The sequence below is a fragment of the Odocoileus virginianus genome, chromosome 7, assembly GCF_023699985.2.
Source record: "Odocoileus virginianus isolate 20LAN1187 ecotype Illinois chromosome 7, Ovbor_1.2, whole genome shotgun sequence".
Classification (NCBI taxonomy): domain Eukaryota; kingdom Metazoa; phylum Chordata; class Mammalia; order Artiodactyla; family Cervidae; genus Odocoileus; species Odocoileus virginianus.
Window position 1 is genome coordinate 27,565,304 of NC_069680.1, and position 21,159 is coordinate 27,586,462.

At 43.3% G+C, this 21,159-nt stretch overlaps 1 protein-coding gene across 1 annotated transcript in view; it reads right to left on the reverse strand.

The window, feature by feature from the left end:
• The window catches only part of ADAM12 (ADAM metallopeptidase domain 12), a 388,630-nt gene that overhangs the window by 269,810 nt on the left and 97,661 nt on the right, over positions 1-21,159 (reverse strand). Inside the window, exon 3 of the mRNA XM_070470396.1 lies at positions 1,492-1,565. Within this exon, the coding sequence (XP_070326497.1) occupies positions 1,492-1,565 (74 nt within the window). The remainder of the gene's footprint in view (positions 1-1,491; positions 1,566-21,159) is intronic.

Here is a 21,159-nt window from a genome sequence, read left to right on the forward strand (position 1 = left end):
ACCACCAAAAGCCTGATTTTTTTTTGCTCTTTCAAGGAATACCTAGTTCTGTCCACTGTGATATTTTCAAAACCACATTCAAAGAGTAGGCATAAAAGTTTAAATGTCCTATGATATTCATATATGAAAAAAAAGAGCATGACAGTATTTAATTTGCTGAGAGACATATCAAAAGCAATATTCAGGTTTCCATTCAATCCCCTGATTACCCAAGATGTGTGGCTGAACTTCTTTATTAAGATCACCAAGTCACAAGAAAAGCTAAAATCTCATCATGTACTGCTCACAAAATGCCAGAAGGCAGGCTGCACATCCTAAGAAGCAGGCTGTGCTATTCTATATATATTCATTTAAAATACATGTATTTGTAATATATATTCACCTGTACTTTCAAATTTATCTATTTGTTTGTAATTGCAGTGGGCCACGGTGTCAGATACTGAATGTGAGAACTGGCCATTCACGAACCCGTTCATCTGATTTGCTAAGGACCCTCAAACCAAAGCACCGATGTAAGTAAGTGATCTCATTCATTTACGCAGAGATGCTAAGTCAGATTTCTGTGATGCAATATCTCTGGCAGAACTCATTTCAACGAAGCTGTCTTACCTACACTGTCATTTCAACGAAAAATCAGCATTTCACCAATGAGTAAGAGACAGGAACCAGTCACTCTGGAAGTGAGAAACTCCCATTTTGGATCAAGCAAGACTTGGGAACTTGATTTATCTCTTTAAATACAGATTGCTTATTAGGGGAGCTTGATTCTTCTTTGGTACTAATCAAATAGGATAGTGGGGGGTCCTTCAGATCTGAGAAGCCCATGGAGAGAGCCACAGACTGTAAAGGATGACAAAATATGAGCTGTTGTTTTCACTTATGCCCTGAAGCAGCCACGGTTTTCTCCAGGGAAGGCACACAAAATATGTAATAACATCCATGTGCTTCAGAAAAAAAAATATAATACCATTTTCTGGAAATTTATGTAATTTTGCAAAAAAAAAATGGGGGCCAAATTTTAAAATAAAAAGATAAAATAAATACTTCATAACACTGGAGACAAGCTCTGAAAGATAAAATAAACTCTTGGTATTTCCCAAGGAAAAAAAGAGCTTCAACCCATTTGAAGTTGTTTCCCCTTATATAACCCAGGAATTGCCAAAAGTCAGCTAATTATGGAACAGTTATTGGAACAGAACAGAGGATGCTTAAATTCTATCCTTGAAAAGTCAGGCTCTGAAAAAATAAAACATCAGGACTATGAGAAAAACCTGCTGAGCTAGAAAGTTCTTTTTCAGAGTGATAAAATTCTTTATTTTTCCATTGGATCATTTTTTGAAGCTAATTCCAGCCTCAAATCCGAATCTGGATTATAAATCCACACATTTAGTTCTGCGTCTCTAAATGCCAACCTCAGTTACATAGCACTTTCCAGTCTCCGTGTCGAAACTTTCTCCTGTCTGGCCATAAACATGAATTAAAGCGACTTACTCATTCCTTTCCAGGTTCACGATCAGTTCTTTGCTTGTCAGTTGTATTCGAAAACTCAACACTCCTGGGTGATTCTGAAAGATAAATAAGGGAAGTCAGTTGAAAATCATTTCACTTTGACAGGCCAATATCTGACTATTCTCTGTAGACACATTCAATGGAAAGAGAGAAAAATGCACTTCTTCCTGGGACCATTCTGAGACCTTGAGTAGAGGAGACCAAACAAGCAGGATGAGTCTGGAAAACGCATCACTCTCCCAGATGGTAATGACCCGGAATTCCTGGCCTCTGTTCACCTTTCCGTGGGCCACGTAGGCTTCGGGTCCTTCTTGACTCATAATTTATTCCTTCCTTGGTTTCTCTGTTTCCAGCAAAGACACTTGCATTTTCCCCAACTGTTCATGTCAGAAATTTGGAGTCTGTCTCCCTCAACAACTCCATCCAATCCGTGAAAAGGTCCTATTGAGTCACCCTCCAAAGCACAATTCCTGTGGTCCAGGTCCGACATCTCTACACCCTGCTCTGATTCGAACCTTCTGGAAGCTGCAAAACCCTCTACTCCAAGTCCCTCTATACCTGCCTGAGCTTTCCTCCCATCCACTCCGCAATGGCAGGGAGGATATTTTAAAAATCACAGCCTCATCCATCTACCCTTATGGATGATAGTACACTGACATCCCAGCACACTGATGATAATATGTGAATTTTTTTTCAAAAAATTTTACTTAATCATAGTTGATATAAAATATTATATAAGTTACAGGTGTACAACATAGTGATTCACAATTTTTAAAGGTTATATTCCATTTATAGTTACTGTAAAAATACTGGCTATATTCTCTATCCTTGTAGCTTATACTATACCTAATAGTTTGTACCTTTAATTCCCTTTCCCTATATGGCCCCTCCCCACTGCAAACCACTAATTTGTTTTCTGTATCTATAAGTCTACTCTTTTTTAATGTATTCACTAACTTGTTTATTTTTTAGATTCCATATATAAGTGATATCATACAGTATTTACCCTCCAAACCCATCCATGTTGCTGTAAATAGCAAAGTTTTCATTCTTTTTTATGACCGAGTAGTATTCCATTGTGTATATCCGTCCATTCTCCACTCATCTATCGATGGACCCTTAGGTTGCTCCCATATCTTGCCTTTGTAAGTAATGCAGCTATAAACATCGGAGTGCATCTATTTTTTTGAATTCATGTTTTTGGTTTTTTAGGGGGTGGTATATGCCCAGGAGTGGAACTGCTGGGCCATATGGTAACGTCCTTTTCAGGCTTTGAGAAACCTCCATACTGTTCACTGTGTTTCACCCTTTCACGTGGACTATAGTGCCTACATGCCTACATGCCCTCCTGGCCCTCCACGCCCACCTGCACTGCTCTCCTGGCTCACCCAGCTCCAGCCACACTGACTTTGCCAGCTCCTCCAACACACCAGGCTGCTTGGCAGCTCTGAGGCGACATTCTCTCTGCCTGGAATGCTTTCGCCAACTACCCATAATCAGCTTAAACATCAAGGATCCAAAGAAGCCTTACCTCACTCCCCGGTCTAATGACACCCACCTCTCCCCAGGTCTTTTTTCCAGTCTCCTGCCCCCTCCCTCCCTGGAAGGAAGAACTCCCTTCCTACTCATTATAATTCAGTATGTTGATTTGTGGGTCCACCTGTTTATTATGTCCCTTTTGTTGTTTGGTTGTTCAGTCACTCAGTCATGTCTGACTCATTCATAGTCCATGGACTGCAGCACGCCAGGCTTCCCTGTCCTTCATGATCTCCCCGAGTTTGCTAAAATCCATGGCCATTGAGTTGTTGATGCCATTTAAGCATCTAATCCTCTGTCCCCTTCCTTATCCTCCATGGTGCCAGATAAATAACAGAAGCTCAGTTAACATTTGGTGAAGAAAACAATCAATGAATGAATAGGGCAAACAGCTCTACATCTCCTTCTTGCTAGGCAGACACCTTCCTCCACCTTGCTTCTGGGTCCCAAGAAACCCTAGTCTGCTTGCCGGTCTGTCAGTGGGGGGCAGGCATCTATATTTTCACTGTTCTGCCCCAGAAATCCCAACATGTTTCTTGCCCCTCCTGGAGAATACAGCCGTGCAGTACTGTCCCTAAACCCACATCCCTCTCCCAGGTTAGCCCCCATCTAAACCAGGCTGGTTGAACATATCACATCCCTCTTGATGAGCCCAAGTCAGTGATGCAACATCCTTACCCAAGTCAAAATCTATTTGCCATCTCATTGTTATTCTACAAAGCCTCTTCCTTGCTTCCCTGCCTATTACATCTTCAGATGTAAAATCCCCTGATTCTGGGGATGGGTGGTCAAACTCCAACTCCCTCTGCCCCCCCCAGCTAACATATTTCAATTGGAGGCATCACATGTCCATCAGGTATTTCTAAAATGTTTAATGTTGATTTTGAAAAGTGAATGCTGTGCTTTTATTCTGATGAGGTAGAGAGAGAGTTCACCCAGCATGACCACGCCCTGACTCAGCTCACCATAGTTGGTGTGCTCAGCTCAGGCCAGGCAGTACTGCCCACTGTCCAGGTGGATGGGAGAAGGGCAGAGGATGAGTTAATTCACAAATGATGCAACCAAGGTAAAGAAGAAAGAAAGTGGAGCCACTCAGTCACGTCTGACTTATTGTGACCCCACGGACCGTAGCCGCGAGGTTCCTCTGTCCAGGGAATTCTCTAGGTAAGAATACTAGAGTGGGTTGCCATTTCATTCTCCAGGGGATCTTCCCAACCCAGGGATAGAACCTAGATCTCCCACATTGCAGGCAGATTCTTTACCATCTGAGCCACAGGGAAGCAGCCAATGTAAGGAAGGACCAAATGCCATCATAGGCCACTGAGGAAACGAAGGCTGCTTAGCGACTTAAAAAGATCACAGTGGAGGAGAGATGGGTCAGGACAGAACTGAGAACGTGAACTCAAGATCACTAGCTCCTCCCAGGCAGTCTTGCCCTGGTGCTGCAAGTGAAATTTCAATCTTGTTCAAACATCATCACCCACATTAAATTACTGCTGCTGACTTCAGGGTATTGGTTTCGTCTGCCTTTATAAGTTCTTCTGGATTCATGCTTCAACAAGAGGAGAATAAGTTTAGACATAATTCTCTAACATTCCATATTTGAAAGACACTATTATAACTATTATAATATTATTCAGTAAGAATATATCATATCCAAAAGGAGAAGGGGGCAGCAGAGGATGAGATGGTTAGATAGCATCCCCGATGCAATGGACATGAATTTGAGCAAACTCCAGGAGACAGTGGTCAGAGGCCTGGAATGCTGCAGTCCATGGGACTGCTGAGTCAGGCACAATTTAGCGACTGAATGACAAAATTATAACTCCAAGGAACTTCTTTTACAAGACAGCATTTCAGCTTGTCTATGAAGAATCACATGCTCATAAGAGATAAATGGATTGTATTAATAAGTTCCAATAACTAATATTAAAATAATGAGTTTGGATGAAACAAAATTGAAATAGAACCCAGAACAGAAGGTCACACGAGTTTGGGGATATTATAACTTGAATTAACTAATGCCATATAACCAGGGAGAGCCACAAAGGGTGAGACACTATTGACTATATTTTAGGGCAGCCCTTGGAATGTCTTTTTGTAATTTCCCATATCTAATATGGTAACCATTAGCCAGATATGGCTAGTTAAATTTAAATTAATTAAAGTGACATCAAAATTAAAAATCAATTCATCAGTTGCACTGGACACATTTCAAGACTCTAAAGCAGCACAGAGCTACTGGTGATCCCTGCTAGACAGCTCAGATGTGGAACATTTATTTTCACAGGGTTCACAGAAATTTCCATCTTCACTGTGCACTCCTGAGTCAGTAATAAAGGCCTAAAACTTGCATCATCCAATAGCTGCCTGAGTACTACACTATTTTGAATATTGGTGCTTTCGGGGGATAAAACTAAGCGCCAGCATAAGTTGTTTTTTTTTTTTTTTTTTTAAGAACACTCTTCTCAATTAACTGATGGGTGACATTATTTTTTAAGTAGTTACTTAAGCTTGAGAGTTAAACTGGTGGATATTCATATACATAAAACACTTAAGTATTACATCTGGGTTTAAACAGATCTTATTTTTTTAAGTAATTGTATTTACTTGTTTTTCTGCTGCGTGGCCTTTCCTCCAGCTTGGGCGAGCGGGGCTATGCCCTGCTTGCGATGCCTGGGTTTCTCACCGCAGTGGCTTCTCTTGTGGCTTCAGCAGTTGCGACACGTGGGCTCAGGGCTGGAGAACACGGGCTCCATAGCTGTGCACAGGCCTAGCTGCCCCGCGGCATGCAGGATCTTCCCGGAGCAGGGACCAAACCCGCGTCTCCTGCATTGGCAGGTGGACTTTCTACCACTGAGCCACCGGGGAAGCCCAGACCTTGTTTTCTATGGATTCATTCTAATGACGATACAAACATCAGTGATCTAGTGAAACCACACTTCCTACTTGCTATATTTTGATACTCCCTGGTGTTTCTAAGAATTGTATGGATTTCTGAGCATTTGCTGAACTTTTAAACTCAATATTCCTAAACACGCATAACTTCCTTTGATTTTAATAGAGCAGACAAAAAAAGTGTTTCTCAGCCCTGGACTTGCTTTCGGGTCTGCCACAAGACTTTTACCTAAATTTACCCACACTTCCTGACACTGGGATTTAATTACAAACACATACAGAGAGTTCTCTCCAAGGTCTACAATTTGTGCTCATTAATTACGTCTTAGGAAAACAAGATCATTAATTACTCTTGCAATAAAAGAGCAGAACAAAAATACATCTCAATGTTCTGTCAAGATGTGTCCGAGTAGCATATGTTTGTCTATTTTATATATATGTGTGAAAATAATTACTTTAATTACAAATTGTGTTTGCCTAAGATATGGCATACATCACTATTTTATATTTTTCTCTTTTCTCACACCTAATTATTTTAAAGACAAATACTGACAATTACATTTGTGAATAAAAATTAAATATTTGCAGCATCCTCTTTACTTCTTGAAAAATTCAGCTAACTTAAACACAAACATTTGTACTAATTCCACATAAAGTCCCTACAGGAGCTGTTAGAATGCTATAATGTCAACATATTTCAAATGAATACATTTTTCCCCAGGGAGGTAGAAAGAGCTTTATCTGTATATTTTAGTTGAGACCTGATTGGTATAGGCAAATTCAATGGAGAAGCTAAACAGAGAGCTATTTTACCTCAAAACCACTCCTTGCCAAAGATTTTTTAGTCTAAAATTATGTATTCATCCCATTTTCTTTTCATTTTTAGATATAGGAGATGATGAACTAGTACTGGTTAAATACAGCATTCATTTTTAAAAATGACATATTGATTGCCCTAATAAAACCATATCTTAATGAAAGCTTAAAGAACTGCATTTGCTGAATAAAACAATTAAATGCTTATCACTATGCTAGAAATGTCTTGACAGTCATTATAATTCTATTTTTTAATTGGGAAAAGTATATCCAAAAGAGTATATAAAATATACAATTTATATAAAAGTATAATTTAAAAAACAACAATAAAATAACCACCAGGGTACCTACCACCCAATTGAAAATAAAAATATTTCCAGAATCCTAGAACCCACCCTGTATTCATTTGCTAAGACTGCCAAGACAAAGTATCACAGACTGGGTAGGTTAACTAACAAAAATTCATTTTTGTACAGTTCTGGAAGCTAGAAGCCCAGGACCAAGTGCAGATTTAGTTTCTTCTGAGGCTACTCTCCTTTTAAGTTCCTCATGGAAATGAGTTTAGGCTGGCTCTCCCAAATGGCTTGCCCAGGCAGGTCTACAAAGTAAAGCTCTGGCTGGACCCCACTGCCTGTCACTGGGACCCTCATCTGCCCTGTACTTTTTCTGAAGTCTCCCACAATGCACTTGTCCAGAACATCCCTCTTACCTGGAAATATTAACACATGTTTTCAAAGTGATTTTTTAAAGTTAGCTATAGTATTTTTCTTCTCATTATTATTTGCTGGGTTGCCTTTATTTGTTTAGTCTTTGTTAATAGCATTTTTATTCACAAGAACCTCTTAAATGATATCCTACAGCAATGTAAATTATTTTCTCTGCTACGTGTTACTTATGAAAGATATTATAACACCAGTAAAGGGATCTTAAACATGATCTAATTTCACATTTTACTCTAAAATGTTAGGCTGCCATTCTTTAATTTGTGTAACTGGGGGCTCACCCAAACCTGGATTTAAACTGTTTCATCCTTGATGTCTACAAAATATCCCAAGTCAACAAAAGTAGATTTCTATGGATGGAGGAATGCTTATGATTTTTTTTCCCCTCTGATGAATGGAATGATACACTGCACCATCTCCTTAATGTTTCTATGTCTTCAAATAATAGCCAACTTTCAATGACTTAGAAAAATCTTCACCTGACCATTAAGTGGAAATAAGGTGAGAGAGCCTGCAGAAAGGAAGGGAACTGCATTAAAAATCAGAAGTGGGGACCACAGCCAAATACACACCCATCACCACGTCTAGGTTATCCTTGCAAGGACGATAATCAGTCAGAGCCAAAGTCATTTATCTCCACCATTGATACCAGAAGCTCACAGGAACCTAATTTTTCAAGCAGAACAAAAATATTAAAATATTGCATTCCAGGGACTCTGAAATAACTAGATCCTTCCCTGGCACTAAATAAATGCTTCAGGCTGTAGGTCTGGCACTCATAGGGCACAAGGGAGTCATTTATTGCTATGAATATTTAGAGGCAATCTTGATTACCGCTTTAATATTAGTGCAGTGGTTCCACAGTCAGGAAGATATGAGCATTATGGAGTTGAGAGAGGACAAAATTGAATTAACTGGAGAATAACACAGTAAGGATGAGGGCACCGCAGCACCATGACGGGCGTCCCTGGCTTGGAGACTTTTCGTTATTACGTAACTGATGCTAATGTTTATTCATGAGTCACTGATACTCTTCTCTGATGGGAAAAGGACGTTAGCAAACCTCTTGTTAAAATGTGCAGAATGGCGCATGTTATCCTCAGGTAAGAAGTGCTTTTGAAAGATATAGAATGCAGCTTGAAGTCGTTTTTGTGTTAAAATGTGAGGTTATTTTTTACACTGTTTTTTTCTTACTGTATTGCTCTGCACACTGGGTCCACAGGTTTCCAGCCCACTTCTCCTTTCCCACCAAAAAAAGTCAAAGCCACTTGTTCTTTGGCGTGTGTAATGTTCTTATTTCAAGTTCTCTATGCTGTTGCTACTGGCAGGACACTAATGCTTAAATTTGCAGCATTTCAGATTTCCATTTTTGACTACTCTAGCCAGTGCATCTTGAAGAAATAGAGATCAATGAAAAGAAATAGAGGAAAACAATAGAATGGGAAAGACTGGAGATATCTTCAAGAAAATTAGAGACACCAAGGGTACATTTCAAGAAAACACTGGCATGTAAGAAATGGTATGGACCTAACAGAAGCAGAAGACATTAAGAAGAGGTGGCAAGAACACACAGAAGAACTGTATAAAAAAGATCTTCATGACCCAGACAACCACGATGATGTGATCACTCACCTAGAGCCAGGCATCCTGGAATGGGAAGTCAAGTGGGCATTAAGAAGCATCACTACAAACAAAACTAGCGGAGGTGATGGAATTCCAGCTGAGCTATTTCAAATCTTAAAAGATGATGCTGTTAAAGTGTTGCACTCAATATGCCAGCAAATTTGGAAAACTCAGCAATGACCATAGGAGTGGAAAAGGTCAGTTTTCATTCCAATCCCAAAGAAAGGCAATGCCAAAGAATGTTCAAACTACCACACAATTGCACTCATCTCCCAAGCTAGCAAAGTAATGCTCAAAATCTCCAAGTTAGGCTTCAACAGTACATGAACTGAGAAGTTTCAGATGTTCAAGCTGGATTTAGAAAAGGCAGAGGAACCAGAGATCAAATTGCCAACATCCACTGGATTATAGAAAAAGCAAGAGAGTTCCAGAAAAACATCTACCTCTGCTTCATTGACTACACTAAAGCCTTTGACTATGTGGATCACAACAAACTGTAGAAAATTCTTAAAGAGATGGGAATCCCTGACCATGTTACCTGCCTCCTGAGAAATCTATATGCAGGTCAAGAAGCAACAGTTAGAATTGGACATAGAACAACAGACTGATTCCAAGTTGGGAAAGGAGTATGTCAAGGCTGTATATTGTCACCCTGCTTATTTAACTTCTATGTAGAGTGGTGGCGGTGTTTTAGTTGCTAAGTCATGCCTCACTCTTGAGACCCCCATGGACTGTAGCCCGCCAGGCTCCTCTGTCCATGGGATTCTCCAGGCAAGAATAATGGAGTGGGTTGCTATTTCCTTCTCCAGGGGATCCTCCCAACCCAGGAATCAAACTGGGGTCTCCTGCATTGCAGGCAGATTCTCTACTGACTGAGCTATGAGGAAAGGTAATGCAAAATGCTGGACAAGCAGGAATCAAGATTGCAAGGAGAAATATCAATAACCTCAGATATGCAAATGACACCACTCTTATGGCAGAAACCAAAGAGGAACCAAAGAGCCTCTTGATAAAGGTCAAAGAAAAGAGTAAAAAACCTGGTTTAAAACTCAACATTCAGAAAATGAAGATCATGGCATCTGCTCCCCATCACTTCATAGAAAATAGATGGGGAAACAATGGAAACAGTGAGAGACTTTATTTTCTTGGGCTCCAAAGTTACTGTAGACAGTGACTGCAGCCATGAAATTAAAAGATGCTTGCTCCTTGGAAGAAAAGCTATGACAAACGTAGTTAATATATTAAAAAGCAGAAGCATTCATTACTTTGCCAACAAAGGTCCATCTAGTCAAATCTATAGTTTTTTCCAGTAGTCACGTATGGATGTGAGAGTAGGACCATAAAGAAAGCTGAGTGCCAAAGAACTGATGCTTTTGAATTGCAGTGCTGGAGAAGACTCTTGAGAGTCTGCAAGATCAAACCAGTCAATCCTAAGGAAACCAGTCCTGAATATTCATTGGTAAAGGCTGATGTTGAAGCTGAAATTCCAATACTTTGGCCACCAGGTGCAAAGAACTGGCTCATTGGAAAGGACCCTGATGCTGGGAAAGATTGAAGGCAGGAGAAGGGAGCGACAGGATGAGATGGCTGGCTGGTATCACCAACTTGAGGGACATGAGTTTTTGTAAGCTCTGGGAGTTGGTGAAGGACAGGGAAGCCAGGCGTTCTTCAGTTCACTAGCTCGCAGAGTCGAACACGACTGAACTGACTGAACTGACAGAATCAGAGCATCTTAAAGCCTCATTAATTCACTGAAATAGAGCTATTCTGCCTCCGTGTATCTGTACGCGACAGGATTACAGTTCCTCATGCTCTGTGTCCATCTAAGGCCAATGGCAGATTCTGAGTGGAAAACAGTCATCTGTTTACTGTTGGGTTGTAAGAGGAGCCCAAAGCCTGACTTAACAGAAAGCAATCTAGAAAGCACCATGATGCAGATTTCTCAAACATAACCCATCTAAATTTCAATTCTTATGTTACCACCTCTCCTCAATCCAATGCAAAGGTGAACTTGGGGAAAATTCACTCCGAGAGGCACGCATCCCACAGATGCAAGTGGCTGCACAGAGGACCCCTTTCTAGTGAGGCGGGAACCAGGCCATAGAGGGTTCTGCTCCCCTGCTGAGAGGAGGCTGGGAGCTGGACCACTCACACTCGGGGCTGGCTGAGAAAGCCAGTGATTGCCAGTTCCCAGTCTGGCTCCTGGCCCCTTCGGGTCACTGGAGAGGACGCCTGCTCTCCTGCTCGGTTTCTTGGGACCTTAGTGATAAAGAATCCAAATGGGAGCAGAGGGCAGAGAGTGTGCAACAAGAGAGAGAGTGTGGACAAGAGGAAGAGTGGATAAGCTCAATGCAGAGCAATGTCAATTACAAGGTGATGGGAGAGGGGCTGCAGAGATAGAAATCAGCACCGTGCCGGGGACGGGGAGGGGAGTCAGGGTGGGAGGGACTTGAGGACAGTCTATTCTGCTGCTTAATGGTTCTTAACTGCTCTGGGCTTGGCGGCTGGACCCTGACCACCTAGTGGTGAAAGTGGCTTGGGAGCTAAACAGTGTGGTGAGATGGTGCTGCTGAAATGGGCCCCTGACGTCAGAGCCCAGCAGTTTGTGGGCTGATCCCTAGACCTCCGCTTCCCCCCCTTCCCGCCCCCTGCTTCAGACATCTCGATTATCAGGAGAGATGGACAAACTCAAACTCTGCCTGGCTGCCTGCTGATGGCTCAGCAACATCAGGATGCCCGGGGCAGGAGGCCAATGGCTAAGATGGATTTTCCCATCAACCAGGCACTTGATCATTTAAAAGACCACCTGCAGCCCAAGTGCCATGGGCCTGTCATCCTGCACACGAGGCACCAGCGCCTCCTGAATGTTCGTTGTCAGTGAGGCTGCACCACAAAAATGGGGCTTGTGATGCGGCATGCTGTGTGAGAAGAAGGCCTTGGCTGGGTGCCTGGGCCGGGGTTCACCCCAGCATCTTCAGACTCCCTCCAACAGCCGGGAAGAAGGTCACTGAGCCCCTGCGTGATGCCTTGTTATTAAACCACTAAGTTGTGCCGGACTCTTTGTGACCCCATGGACTGCAGCACGCCAGGTCTCCCTCTCCATCACCAACTCCTGGAGCTTGCTCAAACTCATGTCCATCGAGTCAGTGATGCCATCCAACCATCTCACCCTCTGTCGTCCCCTTCTCCTCCTGCCTTCAATCTTTCCCAGCATCAGGGTCTTTTCCAAGGAGTCAGCTCTTCACATCAGGTGGCCAAAGGATTGGGTCCTGGGGGCAAAGTGATGCCTGTGGACATCTTAAGTTGGATGTTTAGGAAGAAATAGGTAACAGTGCCTCTGCCTTTGAATGCAAAGAAGCAATACTCTCACCTAATAAAGAACTATTTCATCTTGAAAACAGTGTTTTCCCATTTGGAAGACTGTACCTGGAAGAGGCTCAGGCCAGAAATGTGTCCACAGACAGGCCGGGTGCTGCCACTCGGACTGAGGGACTGCTGGTGGCCTCTCTGCTGTCCTCTCTGGGGACAATAATCCTGCCTAACTGTGTGGTTGGCAGAAAAACGGGCCCCCAAAGATGTTCGAGGGGCTGCTTCTGGTGGCTCAGTCCACAAAGAATCTGCTTGCAATGCAAGAGATCACCTGCAATGCAGGAGACCTGAGTTCAATACCTGGGTGGGGAAGATCTCCTGGAGAAGGAAATGGCAACCCACTCCAGTATCCTTGCCTGGGGAATCCCATGGACACAGGAGTCTGGTGGGGTATAGTCCATGGGGTCGCAAGAGTTGGACATGACTTAGTGACTAAACCACCACCGCAGATGTTCTAACCTGTGAATATGTGATCTTCCCTGAAAAAAAGGGGGCCTTGTAGATGTGTAAAGAGGCACAGGGAGATATCATCCTAGTTTATTCAGATGGGCCCAGCATACTCGTGAGGGTCCTAGAAAGCAGAGGTAACTTTCACTGCTGGGGTTGGACAGATGTACAGAGAGTCTGACCGTTTAGCTCACTTTCAAGATGGAGCAAGGGCTTTGCAAGCCATGGAGCAGAGGCCTCGAGAAGCTAGGAATGGCCCTTCACCTTCAGTCAGCGAGAACACAGGGATCTGAGCCCGACAAACCTCCAGGAGCTGACTTCTGCCAGCATCTCAGTTGAGCAGGACAGACCCTCCCCGATGTCGCCATCAAGAAGGGCAGCTCGGAGAAAGCCTTGATTTTAACCTAGTGAGATGCAAAGCAGGAAATCCAACTCAGCCACCTGCCTTGTGACCTTCACAACTGAGAGATCAAAAAGGGGTATTGTTTCAAGCCACTTAAGTTGTGGCAGTTTGGTAGAACAGCAAAAGAAAACTGAAATTGTCAGAAAGATTGCTGTGAGATTCAAAGAATAAAATGTCTGTTTGGAAACCGTCGTGCATGACAAGATGCAAATGCATGTTTATTACAGAAATCCAATCACAAACGAAACTGCTACTTCCCAGAATGACAGTGACAAAAGACCATTTCACTTATTATTTATTGCTTTTTACCCAAATTGAAACCCCTTGATGCTTTCTGTATTTTGATCTAAATGGAGATAATAAAACTAAGTTCTATAAGATGCTAACAAGTTTTCAAAGAGAAATTTTATATATTCACTAACTGGTGGCCTGTTTATATTGGCTTCCCTGGTGCCTCAGTTGGTAAAGAATCTACCTGCAATGCAGGAGACACAGGTTGGATCCCTGGGTTGGGAAGATCCCCTGGAGAAGGGAATGGTTATCCACTCCAATATTCTTGCCTGGAGAATCCCATAGACAGAAGAGTCTGGCAGGCTACAGTCCATGGGGTTGCAAAGAGTCAGACATGACTGAATGAGTGAGCACATGAATATATCCCCCTCTTTTTTGGATTTCCTTCCCGTTTAGGTCACCACAGAGCATTGCGGAGCGTTCCCTGGGCTGTACAGTAGGTTCTCATTAGTTATCGAGTCTACACATGTCAATCCCATGGGAATACATGTCAATCCCAGTCTCCAACTCTTCCCATCTTTTCCCTCCCCCGCTTGGTTTCCAGACATTTGTTCTCTACATCTGTGTCTCTATTTCTGCTTTGCAAATAAGATTATCTACACTATTTCTCTAGATTGCACATATATGCATTAACATACAATACCTGTTTTTCATACAGAGTGAAGTAAGTCAGAAAGACTTACTTTCGAGCATCAAGCAGTGGAAACTGAGTTCAGCAGCTCTTGTTTTATGTGGAAGGAAGATCTTTTTCCTGTCTGACCCGTGTTACAGAAGAGGGTGGAAGGTTCTGGAAGGCCCACGTGGACACAATGTAGAACACATGAATGCTCTTCATCTTGATGTGAAATATTTTGAAGATAACCCTTTCTAAGGTTTGCTTACTGATATAAGCAGGAATATTATGATAATAGAAAACAGGACAGAGCACTGCTTTTTGGAACAACTTGTGCAGTCTTACAAGACACAGCCGTAAAATAATACGCACTGTGTTTATTAACTAGAAGGCCTGGTTTCCAATTCAAAGTTCATTTATCTAACTAATTTGATGTCTGGAAACATTCATGCACCATTTTTTCCTACAACCCCATTTTGAAACTGTCAGTCAGTGGAAGTTAATAGCTTAAGTTGCTAGTTTGTTTGCAGGCAAGCTGTCTTCTAGAGAGACTATCCCATTCATATGTTGACTAAGGGCCATTTATAAAACATCAGTGTAATCTCTTTCAAATAAACATTAGCAGAATATAATAAACTCTTTAAAAAAGTAATCCTGCTGTCAATCACGGAGGCACTATCAAGTCATTCTGTCCCAAGTGAAGCCTAGTGCAAACAAGTTTTTCTGTCCCAAACAGTGTTATAGCTAATTGTTGACTTTTTATGAAACACGCCCTAATTGCTCCATGAAAATTCATGCTAAAAGCCTTGTAGAGAGCTACAGGGAATTCATATTACACAACTTCATGCTAAAAGCCTTGTAGAGAGCTACAGGGGAATTCATATTACACAACTTCATGCTAAAAGCCTAGTAGAGAGCTACCAGGGAATTCATATTACACAACTTCAGACAGAAATTGCAGTACACGTGTCACCAGCTTTTCCCATAGCTTGCCTCTCATGCTATTTCTTGAGGCATTTGGGCCTCAGCATCAGGAGGGAGAAACAGCAGGACAGATGCAGGTGGCTGGCAGGGGCTGGGGGAGGACCCCAGGGGCAGCATTAGGAGGCCGAGCCAGACAGGATGGCCCCATGGGCATGGATGACAGTTCTGTGACGGAGGCCACAGAAGGGCAGAGAGGGACTTAAGCGGCCACTCACTCCATGGAGTGCACAAGACTCTGCACCCCAGAAGACACAGCTTTCCATATTTTTTTCTATAAATATTTTAAGCTTTGTGGACCATTTGGTCTTTGCTAGGACTACTCAACTCTGCTGGTGCAGGGCAAAAACAGCCACAGACAATACATAAATGAATGGGCTTGGCTACGTGCCAATAAAACTTTATTTATGGACAGGGACATTTGAACTTTATGTCATTTTATATATCATGAAATAGCAACCATCTTTTGATTTTTTTCTCCCCAGCCACTTAAAAATGTAAAAAAAATATTCTCAAACTTAAGCGAGCATCGAAATCTCCTAGAGGGCTTGTGGAAATGCATATTGTAGGGTCCACCGCGAGTTTCTTATTCAGTAGATCTGGGATGGAGCCTGGCAATTGCATTTCTAAGAAGTAGTCAGATGACTGACGCTGCTGGTCCAGGGACCACATTTTCAGAACTGTTGTGCCAGACCCAGTTTCGCAGGGTGACAGTTCGCGAGCCTCCCTCAGCCTGCAGCTGATATTGGTTTGGCACCAAAGTGCAGGCCACCCAGTTTGTCAATCTGATTTAATTTCTGATCTCTAAGAGTCAGGAAAATTCTCAGACAAATCTGGATGGGTTGCTTCTTGGAGAAAAAACAGTAACAGAAAAATGGCAACCCTGGGCTTGCACTTCACAGGGCGACAACCAGCTAAAGTTGAAGGGCCACTGCTCCTTCTTCCAGTCCCCCCTGCCGGACCGTACCTGCACACGGCGGCCAAGGGGCAAAGGCGATCTACTGTCTTACACCTGGCCAGCTTTGCTTGTTTATAACACCAGCTTGGCTCCTTGCAGGATTGGAATTCGCAATCTCTGGTCTAAAATCAAACAGGACGATGATACGGGTTGGATGATTAGAAATAAGCATGGCAGGAATGGGTGAACCTGCTTTTTCTTCTGCTGCCTCCTCTGGCCTCCAGGACTCCTCCTGATCCCAGAAGGGCCCATGAGATGCTCCTAACCTTCAAGTCCCTGCCTGACAGCTCAGGCAGAGCCATCCTCTCCCTGCACTTTACACTGTGCCTCACATTTGCCTGGGGCATGGTTATTTCTGTTCATGGCAAAGTGCTCACCAGGCTACAAGCTTCTGGAAGAATCAGTCAATTTTGAATATACATCAGGGTGCCTCAAGTGCTACTTTCTCATACATCAAAAGCACGAAACCAATGCTCATTGGTTTGATTCATTTGATCAAGACACTCAGAAGTGCTGCTCAGTCATCTCTTCATCAAATAGTTACACGCCAGGTCCTCTGCTACATTCAGGCAGTCTACCCCGTGAGCCAATCTTGATCTTCACTCCGAAGTGCAGAGTAACGAAAATACCTTATTATACTGAACTTCCTTGGTGGCCCAGATCGGAAAGAATCCACTTGCAATGCGGGAGACCTGGGTTCGATCCCTGGATTGGGAAGATCCCCTGGAGGAGGGCATGGCAACCCACTCCAGTACTCTTGTTTGGAGAATCCCCATGGACAGAAAAACCTGGTGGGCTACAGTGCATGGGGTCGCAAAGAGTCAGATATGACTCAGCCACTAAACACACATACTGAACCACAGAATATACCAGCTACTTTGTCAGTGATGTTGTGTTAACAAAGCTACATATTTAAATTTACCCTTAATACAGACAATTTTTAGGCCAACATAGAAAATCTCCTCCTTGCTGAGAACAAGGCTGGAGTTGTCACAAATGTGTCATCAGCAAATTCTTAGCCTATTTTGAGCATTCCTGGATTAGCCATCTTAAACTAAACCATAGAGGGTAAATGTGACAGCATTTAAGAGGCTCCCGTGTGGGGTTTCTCCTAGGACAATGCTAGCTGCCTCCAAGTGGTCACGTCACCACTGTGCCTTCACCGGGGCTATCTGTGACTCTGGCTTTAAGGACAGCCAGAAGGGCTCAGGGCTCCCTTTGTCCTGCTGGGAAGAAAAAAGGAAAAGCTCCAGTCCTGAAAATGACCTTACAACAGCTATACGAAACGGGACCAACAATCATTTACCTGGATTGTACAACTAAGTAATGTTGACGTGACAAAAGGCAAAACAGACAAAGAGGTGTCAAGACGGCCAACAGACGCAGCAGAGGGGTGCGGACAGCCTCCGGCTAACCTTCAAGATTTTCATCCAAGAAAGTGAAAGTGTTAGCCACGCGGTCAAGTCTGACTCTTTGCAACCCCATGGACTGTAGCCCAACAGGTTCCTCTGTCCATGGAATTCTCCAGGCAAGAATATGGAAGTGGGCTGCCATTTCCTCTTCCAGGGGATCTTTCGGACCCAGAGATTGAACCTGGCCTCCTACATCGCAGGTAGACTCTTACCGTCTGAGCCACCCAGGAAGTTCTTTTGAACCAAAGAGAATGAAAATTCTATTATCTTCTAGACATAGAAGGTCATAGAAGGATGCCTGAAGCTCTACTGAAAAAATTTTTTATTAGTAACAATTTCAAGGGGTCACTCAGAAACAATTTCAGATGAGTTACTAACTCGAAGACATGTTGTATAAATAAAATTGTGCACACATATATAGATTTTTCTTACACTGAAAAGGGGATCTTACCTAAAGGTGCACTGAAATAAAGAACTACAAAAACTGGGGGAGGAGCCAAGATGGCGGAGGAATAGGACGGAGAGACCACTTTCTCTCCTACAAATTCATCAAAAGAACATTTGAATGCTGAGCAAATTTCACAAAAGAACTTCTGATCGCTAGCAGAGGACATCAGGAGCCCAGAAAAGCAGCCCATTGTCTTCGAAGGGAGGTAGGACAAAATATAAACGACAATAAGGGAGTCGAAAGAGCTACGGACGGAGACCCGTCCCGGGAAGGGAGTCTTAATAGAGGAAGTTTCCAATCACCAGGAAACCCTCTCACTGGCGGGACTGGGGGAAGTTTTCGGCACTGTAACTGTGAGGAAAAATTAAACAAGGCCCACAGATTACGTGCCTAAAAGCAACTCCCAGCAGAAAAGTACCCCAGACGCCCGTACCCGCCAGCAACAAGCGGGGCGGAACGGAGAGGAGCGGGCGGCATTGCTTAGGGTGAGGTCCGGCCCGAAGACCCTGAGAGCAATCGGAGGGAGCTTTTTTTAAACTGTGGGATAGCAAGGGACAAAATTAACCGGCCCGAACACACTGCCGGCGGTTCGCAAAACAAAGGGACTGAGAATCTCCAGAGAAGAGCCGGCCCATCCCCGCTGGAGGTAGGAGGCAGGGGGGAGGGGAAAAGGGCAAACTCAGCCCCTGAGAAGCCACCCCCTCCCACACTGCAAACAGGCCTCCGGGTTCTAGCTAAAGACTTCCTGAGACCCGACTGGCGGTGCGTGCTGGGGCCGCGGAGGGAAAAAGCGCGCCGTACCCGGGGAGAGAGGGCGCCCAAACCTCTGGCTGCCTGGGCCGCTCGCCGCGGAGGGAAAAGGCGCGCCGCACCTAGGGAGAATACGCCCAAGCCTCTGGCTGCCTGGGCCGCTCGCCGCGGAGGGAAAAGGCGCGCCGCACCTAGGGAGAATACGCCCAAGCCTCTGGCTGCCTGGGCCGCTCGCCACGGAGGGATAAGGCGTACTGCACCCGGGAGAGTGCGCCCAAGCCTCTGGCTGCCTGAACCGCTCAGGCCGGGGAAGGCACAAAACGCAGGAGCAACCGAATCTGCACTTTTGTGGAGTACCCGAAAACTGGAACCGCACTCAACGCAGGGCCCGCTCCATATAGAGCAGCCGGGAGCCTGAGCAGTGTAGACGGGAAAGCACTGACACCCGTGAGCGGGGCAAACCCAGTGTGGCCGGAACACGGTGAGCGCTATCCACACAGAGCGGTATCTGTCTGCAGCGCCCCGCCCTCCCCGTAGCAGGACTGAACTGAACTAGAGAACCTAAATAAGAGATCACCTCCGCCCGCCTGTGTCAGGGCGGAAATTAGACACCAAAGAGACAGCAAACAGAAGCCAAATAAACAAAGGGAACCGCTTCAGAAAGGACTGGTGCAACAGATTAAAATCCCTGAAGGTAACACCGGCTACACGGGAAGGGGCCTACAGATATCGAGAAGTGTAAGCTGGAAAGAGGAGCTATCTGAAATTGAACTGAACCTACGCTGACCGCAACAACCTCAGAGAAATTCCTAGATATATATGTACATTTTTTTTTAATTTAAAAAAAAAAAAAATTTTTTTTTCTTTCCCTTTCTTTTTTTCTTTTTTTTTAAATTTTTTATTTTTTCTCTTTCATTTTCTTTTATAATTCCCTATTACTCCCCCATTACTCCTCAACTTTCATTTTCATATATTTTTACGATATTTTTATTTGGGGGAAAAAAAAAATTTTTTTTTTCTTTTCTTTTTTTTTTTTTTCTTTTTCTTGTTTTTCTCTCCTATTTCCTTTTAGAGTCCTCTAATACTCCTCTATTATTCCTTAACTTTCATTTTCATTTCACTATAGCCACAAAAAAAAAAAAAAAGAGAGAGAAACCCTATTTTTAAACTGAACTTCATATACAGTTCTAAATTTTTTTGTGTTTTTGTTTTTAAATATTGTATTTCAAAGAGTCTAACCTCTACACTAGATTTTCAATCTTTGTTATTCTCCCTCAGAACACCTCTACTTCCTCCATTCCCCTTCTCTTCCCAATCCAACTCTGTGAATCTTTGTGGGTGTCTGCGCCACAGAGAACACTTTGGGAACAGACAACTGCGTAGATCTGTCTCTCTCCTCTTGAGTCCCCTTTTTCTCCTCCTGCTCACCTCTATCTCCTTCCTCCCTCTCCTATTCTTCATGTAACTCTGTGAACCTCTCTGGTTGTCTCTCACGGTGGAGAATCTTTTCACCATTAACCTAGAAGTTTTATTATCAGTACTGTATAGTTGGAGAAGCCTTGAGACTATTAGAAGAATAAAACTGAAATCCAGAGGCAGGAGAATTGAGCCCAAATCCTGAGAAAACCAGAAAACTCCTGACCACACGGAACATTAAGGAATAAGAGACCAACCAAAAGCTTCCATACCTACACCAAAACCAACCACCACCCAAGAGCCAATAAGCTCCAGTACAAGACATACCACGCAAATTCTTTAGCAACGCAGGAACATAGACCTGAGTGTCAACATACAGGCTCTCCAAAGTCACACCTAACACAGAGACCCATCGCAAAGCTCATTACTGGACACTCCATTGCACTCCAGAGAGAAGAAATCCAATTCCACGCACCAGAACGCTGACACAAGCTTCCCTAACCAGGAAACCTTGACAAACCAATCGTCCAACCCCACCCACTGGGTGAAACCTCCACAATAAAAAGGAACCTCAAACCACAAGAATACAGAAAGCCCACTCCAGACACAGCAATCTAAACATGATGAAAAGGCAGAGAAATACCCAACAGCTAAAGGAACATGAAAAAAGCTCACCAAGTCAAACAAAAGAGGAGGAAATAGGGAATCTACCTGAAAAAGAATTTAGAATAATGATAATAAAAATGATCCAAAATCTTGAAAACAAAATGGAGTTACAGATAAATAGCCTGGAGACAAAGATTGAGAAGATGCAAGAAATGTTTAACAAGGACCTAGAAGAAATTTAAAAAAATCAATTAAAAATTAATAATGAAATAAATGAGATCAAAAACACTCTGGAGGGAACCATGAGTAGAATAACAGAGACAGAAGATAGGATAAGTGACTTAGAAGATAAAATGGTGGA